A 19,886-nucleotide genomic window follows, 5' to 3' on the forward strand; every position below is an offset into this window, starting at 1 on the left:
ATTTTCGTTGTCTATACATCTCAAATGTCAGGAAAAATTATTCTATCATAGATAATAGATATTTCATTGAAATGGTCGTAAAACAATACAATTGTTGTTTTATCTAAATATTGCAGTTTTCATGTTCATATCTCATACTATCTTACATCTATAGGGTTAAAAATTATAATAATTTATTTAGACATTGGTAATATTTTTGTACAAATTTATATTAATATTATAAAAACATTATTTTTGTTTTTCTTCAGTTCATGAAACCACTCTACCAACAATTTGTGGAGAAGTCAGTATCTGTAGCAGTGGCTCAAGCTGCTGAAATGGCTACAAATACAACAATGAATGCCACTGTCACTGCTAATGGCAAGCCTAAGCTAACATAACGTTCATTCCCTTCATAACTCAATTTTTCAAGTCCATTAAAACATACATCATTGTATTAAAATCCAGTAAGTGGCATGACAAAATTTTTTAGTTTTGATCGTTCAATATGAGGCCATAAATAGCTATTTGTTTCTTAAGTCACAATAAGGAACACTGTGTTGACTTTATTAATCTAAAGCGACTGTGAATGTATATACAGTATATTTTGATTATAATTCCATATTAGATTGTTGAAAATCGTGGTTATTAATATTGTCTATGATCATTATTATTATACTGTTAGAGAAATAAAATTCCACAATTACTGGTAAACAATATTATAGTTTGGATAAAAACTATTATTTTTGGGTTGTTACTGTTTATAATTAGCTTTAATTATTTCTTTTGTATTTAAATATTTATTAAAAAAGAAAACAAAATTAAAGAAATAGTTATAACTCAAATACTTTTACATATTTTGATATTATCAAATACTTAATTAGAGGACTATTTAATTAGAAAAACGTACTTAAGTACATTTTAAGGTTACAAAGAGAAATGTATTAAAATATTTTTAAAGACAAATTTGAACAACACGCACTTTGTACATTTATGCATTATTCTGTGTATGACCTAACATAGTTAAATTATATCTGTGCCAGGTTTACTCTACATCAGTTACTATTGTATCAAATAATTTTTTAATAAATTAAAATGTAAATACTTCTCCGTGTTATTCAAATTTAATGAATTCTGAAAAAAATTCACGATATATATGTAACTACGATGAATTAAATATACACATATGCCATGTAGTTTATTCTATGTTTTTGTTGAACACATTTTCTAACAAATGAGTAACAACAGTCTGATATAGATATATTGCTTTAATTTTAACATCTTATGGACCACAAATTACATACTAAAAAGAATCTTAAAAATTCCAAATCAGTTTAGATTTTTTATAAAATTCTTATATCTCTCTTCTTTTAAAGTGGAAAAATAAAATTTGTAGAAAATACAGAAAATTATAAATTTTAATTCTATACAATTGCACTTATCATTTAACGACTTACGTTTTATTACATGTACAAAGTGCAATACATAAAAATCTACAGAGGTGATTCATAAGATGAATTTTGTTGCCAACGTGGTGTTAATAGTGCTCAAATTTGCATATTAAATATACCAGATTTTCATCTTATTAAATTGAGAATATAATTTTGTTGATCCTCCAAACAATATTATTATTATTTTTAATAAATTATAGTCTTTGTTAGGAAAAATATTAAAGTATGCATTATATTTGATTGCTGTACCTAAATGTTAATTAGTTTCCTTTCAACATACATTTATTGCAGATATTATAAACAAAGCAAAGTTAATCATTTATATTGATTTATTATTTGCATGAGTGCCAAATAAAAATGAATACAATAAACAATACTGTTGAAACGTGTAGTTAGCTATGATAAAGGAACAAAACGTGAGAATGTATTAAAATTTAATTATCTTGCCAAACAAATATTCATATATGTTATATTTAATTTTTACAATATATTTGATAATAATTATAGGACAAATATTATTAATTTATGATTATAACTAATATTCATTTTTGAGTACATGTTATACACCATTACCCATGAAATAAATAAATAATATACGCATCTAGAAATTTATTACATGTATACATGTTTTTGTACCTTGTAAGGAAAGAAAAGTTTCATATATTACACTACAATAATGATGTGGGAGTAACATGATTTTACGGTGGTGGTTTAAATAACGAGACATTATTTATCAATTATATTTTCAATTTGTTAATGGTCACTTTTACTTTGACACATAAGAAAATATTTCATACATCTGTCTGATTGTTATAGACTTTTATATGTTTATTAAATATTATGTAAAACAAATTTTGTTATTCGAGAGATTTGTAATTTATAATTTGTAATTTCAATACATAAGTCTAAAATTATTGTTTTCTGAAATATGTATTTGTATCCTGTAACATTTATTTAGTATTAAAGTCAAGATTTTAAATCAAAAGAAAATATATCATGGTAAAGGTGCCATTATCAGTATTTAAAAGTAATTTGTTTTGAACCATATCTTAATTTAAATTGATTCATGGTATATTTATATCTTCTTCAAATATAAGAAATGAAACAATTTACTACTCTATCTCCCATTGTTATTTAAGTATATGTTTCCCAATTAATTTTATAATGTAATTGCAGCTAGGGGAATGAAGACAGTTTAGTCTCCTATTATGTAATGTAACTCCCAATAAATACTTGTGTAACGTTAAAGTATTTCTATTAGTGTTCGCATGGAATAATAGAACAATAATTTCATTGAATTATAAACCAGGAAGAAAATAAACATACAGGAATAATTTTTAAGACATTTTATTAACAAACTTGAATGTGTTTTCTAATAGGAAACAGTATCAGATTATTGAAACAAGGTCTATTGACAAATAATCTAATGTTATTAGTTACTATAAACATTTATATATTTGTCATGTACACAAAACATATTTTAAGCACGCTTTTGTAATAACAATATTGTAATAATAATGTGGATAAATATAGTTTTAAGGTTGCATATTGCAACAGATTTTCTTAGTTGTAATTTTTAAATAATTTAGACTAATTGTAGTGTTAATTATTGTGGATACAAATAAATGCATATTTTTCTATTTACAAAATACAAATATTTTCCATTCTTTTACACAGATAAGTACGTAAATATTTTATTTTAAGTTTTGAACATTCTTCTTACCATTTTTTCAAACTTTTGATTTGCCTCTTGTAATTTTGCATTATAAAGTAAGTATTGTTCTTTTGCAGTACGATTCTGTGGTTCCAATGTAACAACAGTTTTTAGATCGTCAACAGCCTTTTCCAAATCTCTCAAATTTCCATGTGCTACTCCTCTTCTATATAATGCTTTAACATTGCTACCATCTTTATTCAAAATTTTAGTACACAAATCAATTGTGTATTCGTAATTCTTACGATTTAATTGACATCCAGCCATATTATTATATAATACAAGTCTCAAATTATTAATGTCACTTTCTAATTTTGTATCTAATTCTAAATCGGATATTGGCTCCAACGTTATAAGTATTTTGCAAGCTTTACTAAATTTATGAAATGCGTCCACCCACCTAGATTCTTTAAATAAACAGACACCAGATTCTTTATATTTCAATGCAATTGAGTACTTCTCTTCTGGTGTCCATTCCCAAATTGGCTTATATGGTTGTACTTTATTTAATGTTATCTCAAACTTAATAGTTAAAGGTTGATCAATGCCTTCTAGTGATATAGTTAATGTAACCAAACTCTTTTCAAAAACCATCATCATTTGAATCGCTCGTTCAATTTGGCGATCTATTTCACAATTTGCTTCACCTATAATTAATATTTTTTTAATTGTGCCATCTAAGATATTCGAATTAAATGTCTTTTTCAAGTCCTCCACGGACGCATTGTCAACGTGTATGTTTTCAATAACAACTTCGCAACTAGCACATTCCGTCGGTTTTTTAGAAAACTCGATAGATTTTATTAATACATCTTTTTTCACAACTTTATCTGCCGATTCCCACGTTTCCAGCATCATATTTTATTTTAATAAATTCTACCTATATAAAATAATGAAAATTAATCCGTCAATCAGGCATGTTATTAACATTAGATTGTTAAATGATATTTCACATACAGAGTACATATTCCATTACTATAAACATAAATCAATACGTGAATACATTTATACACAAGTAATTCTGTAAAAAGTATAAACAATCATCAACTACCGAAGACTCAAAACATCAACACTGCACTTAACCGTTATCTTGCATGAACTGGAAACATTAGGAAAAGCATTAAAACGCATGCGCAATAGTATGTTTGACTACTCTCAATTTTGAATAAAATATGACGGAAATATGCAAAAAATTATATTTTATCACTTAATCGTTTAACAATTAAAAATATATATTGTGCTACTAGTAATCTAATGTTATATAAATAATAAATAGTAGTTTAATTCTTAGATAAGTATCCTCTTATGAGCTTTAAATATCGAAGAACTTAATAACTACTCTATCGTATTTTATTGGGTTTACTACATAGTCACTCATTTTTATATTACATGTTTTAAAATTCATTCTGAAACAACGAAATATATTTAATAAATAATAATTTAATCACAGACAAAGTACAGATACAAATGAATATAGAAAAGAGATTTCATCTTATGTGAGTTAGTGTTAGACAAACTGAAATACTGTCCTTGTAAAATATTAGTTGGAACGATCTCTTCGTTTAAGAACGACCGTTTTGAAAATTGAAATTGGTAAAGGTAGTGAACGTAGAAAACTTGTTCCTGTATATCATTTATAGTTCTATCAACTATTTATTTTCATAAATGGAACTTGAAACATTTTAGCAACATAAAACTAAGAATATAAAAGAATATGATATCAAAAGTTTTTCAAATCTATTCTCAGATCACTTTCTCATAATATCTATCTTATATTCTAAGGTAGGGATGATCAAACAACACTTGATGATTGATTGATCAAACAAACTTTTATATTCCTTTGTCTTGTAATTTCGGGCTCCATAAAGAAAATCAAAGAAAAGAATATTTGTACATTTTATTAAAATATTTACAGTTTCGTACACACGAATCCTTCATTTGATTGAAGAGAAAGATAATCGACACTATCAAAATGCGTGTGACAGTAGAAAAACGTTTGCCAAAATTATGTTGTAGAATATATTACTTAACAAATGTCAACATGCAGTCTTAACAGTGTCCATTTTCAAACATTTTATTACATTTACATTAAATTATACATAATTTAATTTAGTCCATTTTTCACTAACTGCCCACAACCATTTTGCAATTTCATCATTCTTTGCATCATCAGAAACATCTGAGACTTTGTTATTACTGTAACAAAATAGCATTAAAGTAATTTTCAATTATTTTTAATTAATTCTATTAAAACTTGCCTCAAGTAAGCTCCAGTTACATCACTCAAAGATGGATCTAATGCAGCAAATATAACAGTTTGTGATCCCTTTGCGGGTGACTTAATAAAAAACCATGTCAGAGATTTTACAATTGTTTTAGAAAAGAAGTTTTGCTCAGCACTCACGTATCGTGATATCTCTGTATTTACTATACCAGGATGAACTGCATTTACTGTAACACCAGTTCCTAGATAACATAGCAAAAAAGAAGAAACCAAGTTAATGTTGATAAAATTAGTGAAGAATACTAGTCCTATTTATCCTCAGAGTTACTGAATACCTTTTAGTCTATTTGCTAACTCTCTTGTAAAGAGGATATTAGCTAATTTACTTTGAGAATATGCTTCAATAGCATTATAATTTTCTGTACTGTTCAGGTCTTTTAATTTAATTTTACCACGTTTATATGCCACACTCGAAATATTTATAATTCTAGATGGTGCAGAATCTTTTAAAACATCCAATAACAAATTTGTTAGTAAAAAGTGTCCTATATGGTTCACACCAAATTGCATTTCAATTCCTTCTTTAGTGTAACTTTTAGGACACCTCATTACTCCTGCATTGTTTATAAGGATATGCAATTGTGAATGTTCTACAATACAAAGAGAACATTCAATTATTATATTATCTTATAGTTTTGTCGAAATAATTATTTTTTTCTTGTGGAGTATTCAATGTGCAAAGTCTTAATTAATCTTGTAGTTTGATATCATGTAGTATTGTATACCTTGCTTGAACTGCTTTACAAAATTTTTGATACTTTCCTGAGATGCTAAATCACATTTTCTACAATACACATATTTGTTCTGAGTTGTCATTACTATTTCAGTACGTGCCTGAAAACGATAAAAATGTTTAACAAAATATTTATGACATCATGTAAATTAAATACAATAATATAAAATAATTAATGTCAACAATATCTTCATAAATTCTATGCCTTGCACAAGATGCTAACAAAAATGTATTACCTCTTCACATTTTTCCATGTCTCTGCATGCCATAATGACTTTGGCATCACGTTTAGCTAATTCATATACCGTTCCTTTACCAATGCCAGTATTTGATCCTGTTACAATAGCCACTTTACCAGTTAATTTTTCAACTTCATTATTTATGTATGGTGTTCCTGTTAAATAATCTCTGCAAATATGTATGAAAATATATGGAAAGGAACTAGCTTAATATTTTCTTTTTTTGCAACTTTTAGTATATGTAAATTAATTTTATTTTTTATTAAAATTTTTTTAATTTAAAGCAAACCAAAATAACAAATTAATGAAAAAGATATAATTACTTCATTAAATAAGCCCCACCGACAGTTGCTATAGCTCCTGAATAATAATAAAAAGGTTTAGTCCAACCCATTTTTGCAAATGTAATTTATTTACAAGTGGAACTGGCTAAAAGTTAAAACTAGTTAAATATATTTTATAAAGTTTGTCAGCAAACCATACTCTATATTTTGTATGTATTTTGTATATAAATTCAAGCTTGCTTTACATGAATTCTGTCATAGAATAAATACATTATAGATTTTACACAAGTTTATTTATTAAGAATCATTCTACTTTTTTATAGAAGCAATTTAAAATTGAAAATGCTTTGTAAATGCTCCTCATAGGAATACATGAATATGATTTACTAACATTATTTATTTGAAAAATTATACAAAAATTATTCACAGACATGTAACACTAATACTAAATTAGTTATATAATTTCCGTATTCAAACCAATTCTAAATATAAAGCAAGACATTCTTTAATAAATAATGATCATTAAGATTAGTTTACAATTAAATGTATTAAACTTACGATGAAATTAATATCACTTAATTTGATTAGATACAATTGATAAAATATAATTTTAAAATACAGGAATATTATTAGCAAGCATGTGTAATCTAAATTCTGATAATAGTCAAAGTTTGTATCAGTTCTAAATTAGTCATGTTTACATTATCTGTATGTGCGACCAAATTTGAAAAATTAAATATTTTGTTACTGATTATTACTGACTTCTACTCTTCTATATCAACTTTTTAAATTATATATTGGATTTATAAGTTGGATTCATATATCAAATAAAAAATATCGAACGATCTTTGATATCGATATATGTCAGTGAAACGTTTACTTAATGCAGTAAATGAAAGTATATACATATGTATGTAATGTTTCTTGTGTGACGTGGAGTTTATACATTCATTTGTCAAAATAAATTTCAATATCTAATGTAAGAGTGATTTATTACTTAAGTTTAAATGTATTATATATTATATTAGTTTCTTTGTATATTTCTTAAAAATTGTAACTCAATATGTTGGCACAGAAATTGTTGCGATTTGTAAGAAATACAAAAGTATTGCAAAGGTCATTTGCCCATAGAAGTTCTCAATTTTCACAAAAGGTTTGCAGTTATAAATAAGTACGACTACTTAATCTTTTCTCTAAATTTTCAATACAACATAATGTTTTTATAATTCACTTTGACGCAAAATTACTTTTAATTTATTATTTTATAAGCATTTTACAAAGAGAAAAGTATAGTTTCAGTATATTCAGAAGTATTTAAACAGCTTTTATTACTAGAAAAACAATTACCGTGCATTAACAACAAAGGTGTGTATCGCCAATTCATTTACTGCTATGAGTATGTGGGGCTTTACCAAAAGTGAAGATGGAGACAATACACTTGTAACTACAAAAGTTTTAATAGCAAAGGCTGATGCATTGTTCGATCAAGGAAATTATAAAGAAGTATATGATCTTCTATCAAATTATAATGTAAATATACTTTTCTATTAGATTCATATATACATAACAAGGTTGAAGAAATGTATAACAGATTTTTGTAGGATAACAAGGATGTAGAAATTATGTGGCGTTTAGGCAGAGCATTGTATAAAATGGCTAAGACAGCCACTGAAGTAGAAGGCAAAAAAATGATTTATGAAGCCTATGATTTAATACTTAATGCTTTAAAAATAAAAGAGGATCATTGGGCTGTACATAAATGGATGTCGATCATTCTTGACAGTAAATGCAACTACGAAGGCATGAAAGTACGAATAAAGGAATTATACAATGTCAAGAAACATATGCTGGTATATATTGTCTATTGGCTTTTAAAAATTTTATTTATTATTCTTATAAATGGTATGTAAATTTGCACATAAATGTATGCGATATTCCAGAGAGCAATAGAACTCAATCCAACGGATGCAACGACTATGTATATGTTAGGCACATGGTGCTATCAAGTTTCCGATCTGGCATGGTATCAAAGAAAAATTGCAGCTGTAATATTTGGCGAACCACCAACTTCGTCTTTCAAGGAAGCTTTGACATATTTTGAAAATGCTGAGAAAGTTGATCCCTATTTCTATAGTTATAATTTGTTAATGTTGGGGAAAGTTTATTTAAAATTAAATCAGAAGGATCAAGCATTAAAGTATTTAAAAATGGCAGCTGAATATCCTGTAAAAAATGACGACGATCACAATGCTAAACAAGAGGCACAACAACTCTTAAAAAATGAAGAAAAATAGTAAGGGCTTTCACATTGCTGGCACAAATAATTCTTAATTATCGTTGTCAACTAATAGTTACAAAATATTTTTGCAGAGGTAATGGTTAAAGATACAAAATACATTTAGTAATTAATTTTAGGTATAAAATATTTATTAAGAACAAAATGCATTTGTGATGCAATACTTATATCGTGATGTTTTTATATAAACAAGTATATATATATACACACACACATATACATACATATTTTTTATGTAAACTTTATAAAAAGTTAAAGAACTTTGTACGAACAGAATACTTTTATGAAAGCTCTATAAGCTAATGTTATTGCAATTATATTTAAAGACTTTAAGAGTACCATAATTGTATCACATGTTTTCGAACATTTTGTTAGATTTTGTATATATATTAACATATACAATAAATGTTTATACGTTGCATTTTTACAATAATATTTACTATCGTTATTTTTAAAATTAGAAGTATAATCATTCAACACTTATCTTCACTTTTACAATAAATTGAAGAAAATCAGTACACACGTACCTCGTTACGTATATAATCTACATTACTATAATAGATACTCGTACCAATATGGTATTAGTTACAATTGCACAAAATAATTTCTGTCTCGAAACTCGTTTATCGATCGATGTCATCTTCCTCGTCACTGTCTAATTCGTTTCCATAATGCATGAATCGGTGAAATCTTGGTTGCAGTTGTGCATCGATCAACCTTTGTATATGCTGTTGAGCATGAACGTGCTGCGTTATCATCGACTGATTTCTTCCCATTTGTGGCATCAGAGTGTTTCGATGGACGGTAAAATGGGTTCTATGTTCCCCACACGGGCATACACAGTAGAGTAAAACGTAATTCGGTGGTAACGGAAATAAAGGCGCCGACACAACGCGATACTGGATGGGCCCGCAGGTACAAGAATTCTGCAAAGTAGGAGCCATCACTGACATTCTATAAAAGTGCACGGTCTGCAACAAAGAACAAACTGAAAATAAAAACGGGTACAGTCACTTGGTACGAGAACGTATAAAACAGCCGCTACGAAATACACCAAATATTCCACACTGTACTATCGAAATACATATTCGAGCAGAGAAGACAAAAGAAAAAGAAAAAAAAAGAAACAAAGTTACGGATATAAATCGAAATAATTTTCGTTCGAATTATTTTATGAAACGACAATCGTTTAGTAATTTACTCGTCGATAACATCGAAGCAAAGAAAATGAAAATAGAAATAATTTCACGAAACAATTCACCGAAATAAAATACTTTACACTGGTCAGTGAACAACGAAGGAATCGAAAAGTAATGGAATAGTTGAAATATTGGTGAAAACTTTGGCACAATGTGGTAATTCTCACCACGTTGAAGCGCGATTTCGACGTTCGTGGACAAAATAGAAGACTCGCACTTCGTAACGCACTGTTCCGTGTTTCCACCGAAAATGATGTTCCCAAGTACCCAAATGGACATCTTATATAGTCCCTTGGTCAGTCATATTGTTAGCCAGTCGCCATTTGACACGTCAATTATTCCTAATGTTTTGGTATACCCTGCATTGTCCTTATACCTGCCCCTTCATATTGAGAGCTTCCACGTTCCTCCTATCCCAGGCAATACAAACAAATTACCTGGGTTGGTTATTACCTTTGGTAATCTGTGTCGAGGACCATTATTATTGTCGCGAACTCAGGTCAGTTTACGCCAGGTATTCGTCACATGTGCTAGATTGTTCAATAAATGTTGTCGTTCGATATAACTTATTCAACAGTACTGCATTGAACAGTACTGTATAAGTTTTGTCGTTCGATGAAACTTATTGAACAGTACTGTATAAGTTTTGTCGTTCGATGAAACTTATTGAACAGTACTACATTGAACAGTACTACATTGAACAGTACTACATTGAACAGCACTGCATTGAACAGTACTACATTGAACAGTACTGTGTAAGTTTTGTCGTTCGATGAAACTTATTAAACAACCTATTATTCGTAGCGACACGAATCAAGAGCGTGGCAGAGGGAATAACAACGCTTTCGTGGAAAAATGCAATTCCGTTTATTAGTCGCCGAAGAAAGCAAGTACATCGCACACGTTTATAATTTACGGTCGCGTTTTTAATAAATAATAATTTACACGCTACTCCTACGAAACATGGAAAGCCTGTATATACCACTTGGCTACTAAGACAATGATCGACCAAAAAATGGTAATTATACGCGTATGATATGAGTTCATTAACGTTAGAGGTATTTTATAAGCTATACGAAGTATTTTCTTTAAACGAACCGGTATCTGGAAGAAGAACGCATGTTGCATATTTTTGCACTTATATTTTTATACTCAATATTGCGTCTCAATCAATTACTTTCTCGTTGTTCGAGAATTAATTAATTTTCAACGCCACACAGACGCTAAATCGGCTCGTTTCTTTAATCGCGATAAATTGTTTGCAAATTTTCCTGCACAATTTGTTAAACGATTTTTTCAAACTTATGTCCTTTTCCCAGATACCTGTTCAAATGTGGTCGAACGATAAGAGTTTTTATACAAAACTTCGCAAAGAGACGAATCGTATTTTCCGCGTCAACGCATTAATTGCATTAATCGTGTCGTTTCGACGCGTTCCACGTCGTCGAATCGATTACGTTAAAATATTAAATTGATACGATTCCGGTTATTTCGTTCCGGTTACGATACTTCGGTTATTCCGGAAGCGAAAACAACGTTTTCCGCTTTGAGTATTTTCGTGCACAGGGACGGCTTGGAAGGATTAAATTTAATGGGGAGGGTGAGAAGAATGATTCGACACCCCTCGTTGGAAAACTCGAAGAAAAGGTGGAGATTACGACCATCGGAGAAATTCTTTCTGGTATCACGAAGCATGGAACGAAATATATATTCTACGTTTGATATATTTTTCTGTCCACTTTTTTCAGTTTGAAAAATATCGAAGTGTATTATAATCGGCAAAAAGTAAAGTCGATGACAATCGAAAAAGTATACTCTTCGCGAATAATTTCCTGAAGAGGTAGAAAGATAAAATAGTGGCCTTTGTACATAAGTTTATTTAAAATCGGGAGAAAATTATAAATATTGGAATACCGTTTTTCCAAATTATTGGAATTCGCTACGTACTTCAAGATCCCAAAATGGTAACTCGACTTGCTCCAGCCCCCTCGAAACCACCCCTGTTTAAAACATTCGTTTGAAAGATTTCAACGCCTCGGTTACCCGTTCTGTTATTCCCTATCGCGAACACCGAGTTCGCGCGCTAAATATCGTTTATAAATCTACGCACTAGGAGCATCGAGTTCACTACGTTAAATAACAAAAGAAAACTTTACAAAGCTTGGCGTGGGCACACGCGTTTACGTCGTCCGTTGGATTTACGTTTATGTTCGATTGAACACGCTCTAGTTGGGTTTGTGTTCGGTGCTCGATTGAACACAGAACGCTCTAACTGTGTTTATATTTATGTTCGATTGAACAGAGAACGCTCTAGTTGGGTTTACGTTTATGTTCGATTGAACACGCTCTAGTTGGGTTTGTGTTCGGTGCTCGATTGAACACAGAACGCTCTAATTGTGTTTATATTTATGTTCGATTGAACAGAGAATGCTCTAGTTGGGTTTACATTTGTGTTCGATTGAACACGCTTTAGTTAGGTTTGTGTTCGGTGCTCTAATTGTGTTTGTATTTGTATTCGATTGAACGGAGCACGCTCTAGTTGAGTTTACATTTACATTCTGTTGAACACAGAATGCTCTAGTTGGATTTACATTTATGTCCGATTGAACACAGAACACTCTAGTTAGGTTTACATTTATGTTCGACTAAACACAAAACGCTCTAGTTTGGTTTATATTTGTATTCGATTGAACGGAAAACGCTCTAGTTGGGTTTACATGTATGTTCGATTGAACACAAAACGCTTCAGTTGGATTTACATTTGCATTCGATTGAACACAGAACTCTCTAGTTGGAGTTACATTTGTTTCGATTGAACACAGAATGCTCTAGTTGAGTTTACATTTACGTTCGATTGAACACAGAACGCTCTAGTTTGGTTTACATTTGTATTCGATTAAACACAAAACGCTCTAGTTTCGTTTACATTTGTATTCGATTGAACGATAAACACTCTCGTTGGATTTACATTTACGTTCGATTGAACACAGAACTCTCTAGTTGGATTTACATTTGTTTCGATTGAACGCAGAATGCTCTAGTTGAGTTTACATTCACGTTCGATTGAACACAAAACGCTCTAGTTGAGTTTACATTCACGTTCGATTGAACACAAAACGCTCTAGTTGAGTTTACGTTTACGTTCGATTAAACATAGCACGCTCTATCGACCGTCGTTACCCACGTTGACTTTACACAAACATCGACGATAATTATATACGATGTTAATTTATTCCCAGTCGCGGTGGCGCTAGATTCGCGTGGATACTCTCGAATTCGTGGATAGCGGCGAGTTCCTCGACGGCCTGCGAACACTTTGTGGCCGTTCACGTCTATCAGATATTTACATCACCGCTTGCGCCGAAATTGCATAAATGTTCGTACGGGGTTTTTATTTGCACGTGTACTCTTCGGTTCGTTCGGTGCATGTTTCACAATGCACACGGCAGCACCAATGGAATTTGCATCTGCACTGCCACGTTCTTGTAAATTGATGCGTGTTGTAGCCACGACCGCAGCACATTAAATCGCAACCGTCGGTTCCTGAAAAATAACACGCATCGTGTAGCGAATTATACGCGATAAAATACTAAACAATAAGATCGTACAAAATTGTGATTCAAAGAGTCACAACGAACGGTTCCGTTGTTTTGAAAGAAATCGACGTTGAAGTTTTCGAGCGAACAAAAATTTTCCGAATCGGAATTTTTCACCATGGAAATCTTAAACGGGAAATTTTATATAATTCTTTCGAAAGATATCGAAGCCAATAGTAAAATTATATTTTTGTACAAAAGTGTGTATAGTTGATATCACATTTGAAAGAGAAAATTGTATAGAATTCTTTTGAAAGATTAAATACCAAAGTCACACGAAGAGAATGATATATCTCTATAGAAAAATAAAACTAATTTAATTCTTTTTACTTTGAACTTGATATATGAAAGTATTCTTATAATATTTGTATTGTTACATTCATTGTACGTACACCAGGAATTGGTTTTTTAAAATCGAAACGATACATATCTATTGTTACAAATAACGTGGAAAGACATTAAATAATTTCGATAAAATGTTAACAATTTGCTATTGTTTTCTTGTACAGGTACATGTTAAATTGTACATGCTGGTTGAAGCAATGGAAGTGTCATTTCCTGGTAGCAGATAAGCGAAGCGAACGAATAATGAAGAATGAGTCACAATTTGGGGATAATAGAGGTATTGTTCATTTAACATAGTATTATCTTTGGTAAATACTTAAGTTACAGAGGATGAGTCATCAGAGGCAGTATATTCGAATCTCTATCTAGCATTTTGAAATTTGAAATGCGCGTGAAGGAACATAATTCAGTCACGTTTTCTGGAAGATATTCTTTCAAATCGAGATATATTTTTTTAACGAAACTACATATTTTTACTATGTACTTTTCATCCCTCGTGTATTTTAACTAACGTCGAGACTGGTTTAACAGGTACCTATATTTTGTAAGTTCAATTAACTAATATCACTCAAGTGGATGCACAAATGCAATTTATTTCTTTTTTTTTCATTTAACATTTTCTTTATTTTTATTCTATAAACGATTTATTTAATTGAAGAATTAAATAAATACTATTTAGTCTACTTAAGGTTCAGTTATACATTTAACCTGTAGTTCTGTTACCTTGTACATTTTCATATTAACAATAATTGCCAATTTTTCAAGAAATTGGTTCTTGCTTACTAATGTCGTGTCCAGACTCACGATTCCTTTCCAGTGCATAATGTATAATATCGAATTAATATATTGAATAAAATTAAAACGAAAGAAAAAGAACTACAGAATCATTCCAGTCTCGATAATATTAAAGTAACATATTGAATAAAATTAAAACGAAAGAAAAAGAACTACAGAATCTTTCCAGTCTTAAATTAACCGAGTTATTATCATAACCAAATTTTGCTTCGTTAATGGATCTCTGTCTCAGAAAGTTCCATACAATCCTAAAATCTTTTATATTTTTACGTAAAAAAAAAAATAATTCCCAATTTTCCATTAACCCTTGCATATCTCTCTGTGTCACTTCGAATACGAAGAATCTCACTGTACTTTCCTCGCATCGTGAAGTATTCTCGATTCGAGCATAAATCGTCGTTCGATTTGTTTAATTTATTTTACCTTTACTAGTACGATTACAATATCTGCCCTGCGTTCCAAGGCTGCCCTGAGCCAAGTCCGGCTCGCAGTAATTAGGGGAAGGCTGCAGAAAAACCAGCTCGCTTCTCTTTGGAATTCTTTTCTGACCCATGCCTAATCCGCCGCTAGATTTCGTTCTTTTTAATACCAAGTGCGGCCGTCTCGGTTTAACGACTTTTTTCGGGGGTTGTCGATCGTGTCGAGACTTTCCAACGTCGTTCGGTTTCCCTTGGGTTTTCGCATCGTTGCCCAGAATCGGGACCATTTCCGCCGATGTCGAGTGCAGGGTGTCCAAACTCTGTATAAAGTGGAAAAGAAAAGAAATTAAACACGAGGAATTATGTTTTCATAAGAAGGTATGTTATCCAAGTATTTACACGCGTTGCTTTTTGCTCGTTACCAAATGTACTGTTTAATATTCTGTTATTAAATAATACGAAGTAAAAAAAACTAGCAGTTTTTAGTATACGTAAAGAAGTATACGAAGAAAAAACACGAAGCATTATGTTTTTATAAGAAGGTATATTATTCAAGTATCTACACGCGTTGCTTTTCATTTTTTACCAAATGTATTATGTATTATGGTATATAATTGTATTAAATAATACAGAGCGATCGAAGTATACGTAAAAAAAACAGTAGCATGTGTTTTTATAAGAAGGTATATTATTCAAGTATCTACACGCGTTGCTTTTCATTCTTTACCAAATGTATTATGTATTATGGTATATAATTGTATTAAATAATACAGAGCGATCGAAGTATACGTAAAAAAAACAGCAGCATGTGTTTTTATAAGAAAGTATATTATCCAAATATTTCCACGCGTTGCTTTCTGTTCGTTAGGAATTATATTTTCTTGACAATTTAAATATTGTAATTATAGCTTCCTCTTCGTTGCCTTCTTTTCTATACAAGAATAGAAATAGTATCCATGTTCTTCCTTCTTCTCATTCTTCTAGTCGATTTAAAATTTTGTATCATTTTGTAAAAAATGAACGACAAAAAACAAGTTAACTACTACTTGTTTCATTATATCAATTACTCTTGTAACTGTACGTTAGATTTTATTTAGTCTGTGACTTTGTAACATTCGTAACATTTGTTCGATATTTGGAGTGAAATGGCACAGAGTGACGATAATTGGGTAAGTGGGGATAAATTGGTATTTTTCTCTGTATTACCTGCATCGTAGGGGGTGGTGGTGGCGTAATCGCAACAACGGGCCTGGCTCTGTAATATTTTTTCATGAGTGCATCGCCTATCTGACGAAAACTAGGCAAGGTTCGCCAGCATGTTCTCACGGTGCAGGAGCCGGACACGCCATGGCATTTGCATTCCGTTTGCAACAGGGCTTTAACTATCTGAAAAGAAACAATATTCAACGTTATCCCCGGGGAAATCGTACCGTGTATCCACCGTGTAATTTCGAGTCACCATTTTTTTTTCCTTCTTTTCTTTTTACGTTAATACGACTGTGCAACCGTGACATTTGAAATTGCACGACACGTTTCAAATACCGCGGGTATATTGGCGATATTACCTTTGATTGTTATATTCGTGTGACTCTCTTTTTCGCGTAATCGATGTTTCGAAGGCTATTATAAAATCGTTTTTTTTTTTTTTTTCAATACCAAGTTTAAATTCCCATAAACAGATCTTTAGCGATTATGCAAAGATTAATCACGTTTTGACGTACTTTATGTATAAGAAACACGTCTGTTCGAAATGGTCGAGAAAATTATACATATTTTCACATAGGTTTGTAATACTTTGTACAAAGAAAAAAAATTCAATTGGGTCTGTTTGAAATGGAGAGAGAGATTAAGCATAACTACAGTACAACTGAACTCGAATCATTGGAAAATTCCTACAGAGTGAAAGGCTTACAATGGAGCCCCAAGGAAATAACCATGTATAGGTTTGTAATACTTTGTACAAAAAAAAAAAGAAAACTGAGTTGGGTCTATTTGAAATAGAGAGAGAAATTAAGCATAACTACAGTATAACCCAACTCGAATCATTGCAAAATTCCTACAGAGTGAAAGGCTTGCAATGGAGCCCCAAGAAAATAACCATGTACGTTATCTCGCTTACCGTCGTATTTAGGGCAAAAACGCACATAACCAAAATGATCGAAAATTAAATTTCAGAACTTTTTCGTTCCGTACAAATTTTCGATAGAATCGCCAGCAACCGAGATATCGAGCGTTCCCGACCAAAGTGCTCCCACCGAGCAACCGATCGAAGTCAGAGGCCTCGTTCGTGCCCCAGACATTGAAACGAAAAACGTCGCGTATCGAGAAGCATTGGAGTACTTTTTGCAGTTAAACTGGTAATCTACCAGCACGATATAATCGAGCGAGAGTCGAACCAACGTTGAATCGATACGACCGGTAACGATCGTCTGTCGATCAACGGGAGGCATTGAAATACTCGCCGCGTTTAAACAAGTAATTCAGCTAGCACGATACAATCGGCTCGGAGTACGAGCCAACGCTAAATCGTACGACCCGACCATAACGATCGTACGTCGATTCGTGGCGGCTGCGATCGACGCGAATAACTCCCACCATGTTTCTTCGTCCCCTTTGCCGATTGCGCGTCCATTGGCGTACGCGTGTGCCCAGAAAACTGGTTTACATTTCGAATTATCGAGAGAAAGAGACGGAGCGCGAGAGAGAGAGAACCGTGGGACGGGGAGAGTGGTGGGGAGGGGTGTGACGCGGAAGGGGAAGAGGGAGGGCGGGTTGAAAAAATCGTCGGGGCATAAAGTATGCGGCGCGGCGAGGCGATCAACGTTGAGAATAAATCGTTAGCCGGCGTATGCGCGCGCACGTCCATATGCGCAACAGATCGTGCGCGTACGGTCCGCGGTCCGTACGCGCCTACGATACATACACGTTTTTATTACCGCCCCGATAATAAAGCCCATCGAAGAAGACGAAAGCTCGACGAACTTTCCCCAATTAAGACGCCGCCGTAACGCGTACACTACCTGCGGCACAATCATTTCTCGCGAACGATTCCTTTTCGATCGTCGACCCTAACCTAACCTCCCCACCCAACGGCGACGATCGTTCGGGCCCCAGTAGATACGCATTACCACCGAATTCGAAGAAATTGATTCCAGAACTCCCCCTCGGGGGAATTGTTGTAGTTTCGGTAATCACCGGCGCTGGGATTCGGAAAATTACGTTCTTAGGTTATAAGTGCTCCGTTCGAATTGCGGATATTGTTCCGATGATCGATTCTCCGTATTTTATTTCGGGAAAATTACAGACCGGGTGGGAATTACACGCGAGACAACCACGCGCGAGGGTCGTGTTTACGTGGAGATCCACGCGGTTGTTACTTCAGGAAGCTTTTCGTTAAGTTGTCTATTGCGTAGATTTTTATTTTTTGGAGGTTACGCGGGGTGAGCTGAAATCGACTGGGTAAAATCGAGCGGAGGGTTATTCTACGAGTAGAAATAAGTTGGAAATGAAGAGTAACTTTTCGTGGTTTTCGCAAAATCCAATCGTGAAATAATGAGAAATGCTTGTTAAAATATCGTCTGGATCTAAAATGGCTGAAAGTCGAAACCGACGAGTTAAAATCGAGCAGAAGGTTATTCTACGAGTAGAAATAAATTGGAAAAGAAGAGTAATTTTTCGCTCAAAGTTTAGTTCACAAAAAATCCACTCGCGAAATTGCGAGAAATGCTCGTTAAAATATCGTCTGGACCCAAGATGGCGCAAGAGCGCAGAGTATTCTGGCATTAAGGTCAGTAAAATCGGTCCTTTTCTCGTTTACTCGGCGTTGCCGTAATTTCTTACGGAGAATTCAATTACGCGAGCAGTTGTGCAGCTCGAAACGTTTCCACCTAAGTATCGACGAACGGGGACCCTGTTTGTCGAGTAACGTCGATTTGTTTGGTCTTGGTGCGTACCTGTGCACTCGTTATTACCGAAAATAATCGATTTGCGGTGTAATTTCGAGGAAATCGGCAGGTATACAACGATCGGTACCACGGATTGTACAAAAGCACGAAGCCAGGTGTTTCTTGGGGAGTTCACGGGGTTCGAGCAGAGGAGGGGGGCACGTCGAGGTGCTTTAAATTTTAAATGCCCTGCCCTACCTGACCCTTTAAAGATTTGCACGCCTCGAAGCGAAATTGGCTCCGAGGACTTCCTTAAAAGGAATTATAGCGCTCGAGAATAATTCTGCGCGAATGGCTAGCCACTGGCATTCTTTTCACGAAGGAAAGCATCGTTTTGGTTTTGTTCCAATTTTGGTTTTGTTCCATTTCGGTTAAGTGAATAGCGGTTCTTTTGAAAAAAAAAAAATATTCAAATTTGTTTCGACATTGTGGATTATTCGTTCGAAAGGATATTTCAACATGAAGGGCATTTTTCAACGACTTCCGAAGGTTTTAATAGAAATATCAAAATGGAGGGTACTCGATTCACGATTCTTCCATCGGTGAACATCTAATCGTACGAAAATTTTGTTTCTTCGTGTTTGTTAACGTTTGTAAATGTCATTATT

The 19,886-nt window shown here is 32.5% G+C and overlaps 5 protein-coding genes and 1 long non-coding RNA gene across 20 annotated transcripts in view; 3 read left to right on the forward strand and 3 right to left on the reverse strand.

The window, feature by feature from the left end:
• The window catches only part of Atl (atlastin GTPase), a 34,038-nt gene extending 31,050 nt beyond the window's left edge, over positions 1-2,988 (forward strand). For all 9 annotated transcript variants that reach the window (XM_076309765.1, XM_076309766.1, XM_076309767.1 and 6 more), the window contains exon 8: positions 249-2,988. In XM_076309765.1, the coding sequence (XP_076165880.1) occupies positions 249-380 (132 nt within the window). In that variant the 3' untranslated portion in view covers positions 381-2,988. The remainder of the gene's footprint in view (positions 1-248) is intronic.
• Positions 2,615-4,243, reverse strand: LOC143145924 (tetratricopeptide repeat protein 9C). Its single transcript, XM_076309771.1, has 2 exons — positions 4,102-4,243; positions 2,615-4,024 (listed from the first exon to the last, which is right to left on the reverse strand). Exon 2 carries the CDS (start codon positions 4,000-4,002, stop codon positions 3,130-3,132), a length of 873 nt encoding a protein of 290 aa, XP_076165886.1. The 5' UTR covers positions 4,003-4,024; positions 4,102-4,243; the 3' UTR covers positions 2,615-3,129.
• A 784-nt stretch (positions 4,244-5,027) lies between these two features.
• LOC143145495 (retinol dehydrogenase 13) lies at positions 5,028-6,910 on the reverse strand. Its single transcript, XM_076308923.1, has 6 exons — positions 6,724-6,910; positions 6,398-6,569; positions 6,154-6,262; positions 5,704-6,018; positions 5,403-5,610; positions 5,028-5,340 (listed from the first exon to the last, which is right to left on the reverse strand). Exons 1-6 carry the CDS (start codon positions 6,792-6,794, stop codon positions 5,238-5,240), a joined length of 978 nt encoding a protein of 325 aa, XP_076165038.1. The 5' UTR covers positions 6,795-6,910; the 3' UTR covers positions 5,028-5,237.
• A 531-nt stretch (positions 6,911-7,441) lies between these two features.
• LOC143145608 (regulator of microtubule dynamics protein 1) lies at positions 7,442-9,936 on the forward strand. Of its 5 annotated transcripts, XM_076309136.1 has the most exons (6): positions 7,443-7,663; positions 7,760-7,837; positions 8,020-8,214; positions 8,286-8,534; positions 8,625-8,977; positions 9,682-9,932. In XM_076309136.1, the coding sequence occupies exons 3-6, from the start codon at positions 8,077-8,079 to the stop codon at positions 9,713-9,715; spliced, it is 774 nt and encodes a 257-aa protein (XP_076165251.1). In that variant the 5' UTR covers positions 7,443-7,663; positions 7,760-7,837; positions 8,020-8,076; the 3' UTR covers positions 9,716-9,932. The 5 variants fall into 5 exon arrangements, with proteins under 5 accessions (XP_076165253.1, XP_076165251.1, XP_076165252.1 ...); XM_076309138.1 differs by lacking the exon at positions 7,760-7,837 and having other exon boundaries at positions 7,442-7,663; positions 8,007-8,214; positions 9,682-9,933; XM_076309137.1 differs by lacking the exon at positions 7,760-7,837.
• Positions 9,937-11,071: 1,135 nt separating this feature from the next.
• LOC143145736 (protein Wnt-7b) overlaps positions 11,072-19,886 on the reverse strand; it is a 174,194-nt gene continuing 165,379 nt past the window's right edge. For all 3 annotated transcript variants that reach the window (XM_076309414.1, XM_076309413.1, XM_076309412.1), the window contains exons 6-8: positions 16,541-16,720; positions 15,339-15,654; positions 11,072-13,722 (exon numbers count right to left, since the gene is read on the reverse strand). In XM_076309414.1, the coding sequence (XP_076165529.1) occupies positions 13,571-13,722; positions 15,339-15,654; positions 16,541-16,720 (648 nt within the window). In that variant the 3' untranslated portion in view covers positions 11,072-13,570. The remainder of the gene's footprint in view (positions 13,723-15,338; positions 15,655-16,540; positions 16,721-19,886) is intronic.
• Positions 14,286-19,886, forward strand: part of LOC143145737 (uncharacterized) — a 100,269-nt gene continuing 94,668 nt past the window's right edge. The window contains exon 1 of the long non-coding RNA XR_012991758.1: positions 14,286-14,397. This is a non-coding gene — a long non-coding RNA (uncharacterized LOC143145737). The remainder of the gene's footprint in view (positions 14,398-19,886) is intronic.

Source organism: Ptiloglossa arizonensis, chromosome 4 (assembly GCF_051014685.1).
Source record: "Ptiloglossa arizonensis isolate GNS036 chromosome 4, iyPtiAriz1_principal, whole genome shotgun sequence".
Taxonomy (NCBI): Eukaryota; Metazoa; Arthropoda; class Insecta; order Hymenoptera; family Colletidae; genus Ptiloglossa; species Ptiloglossa arizonensis.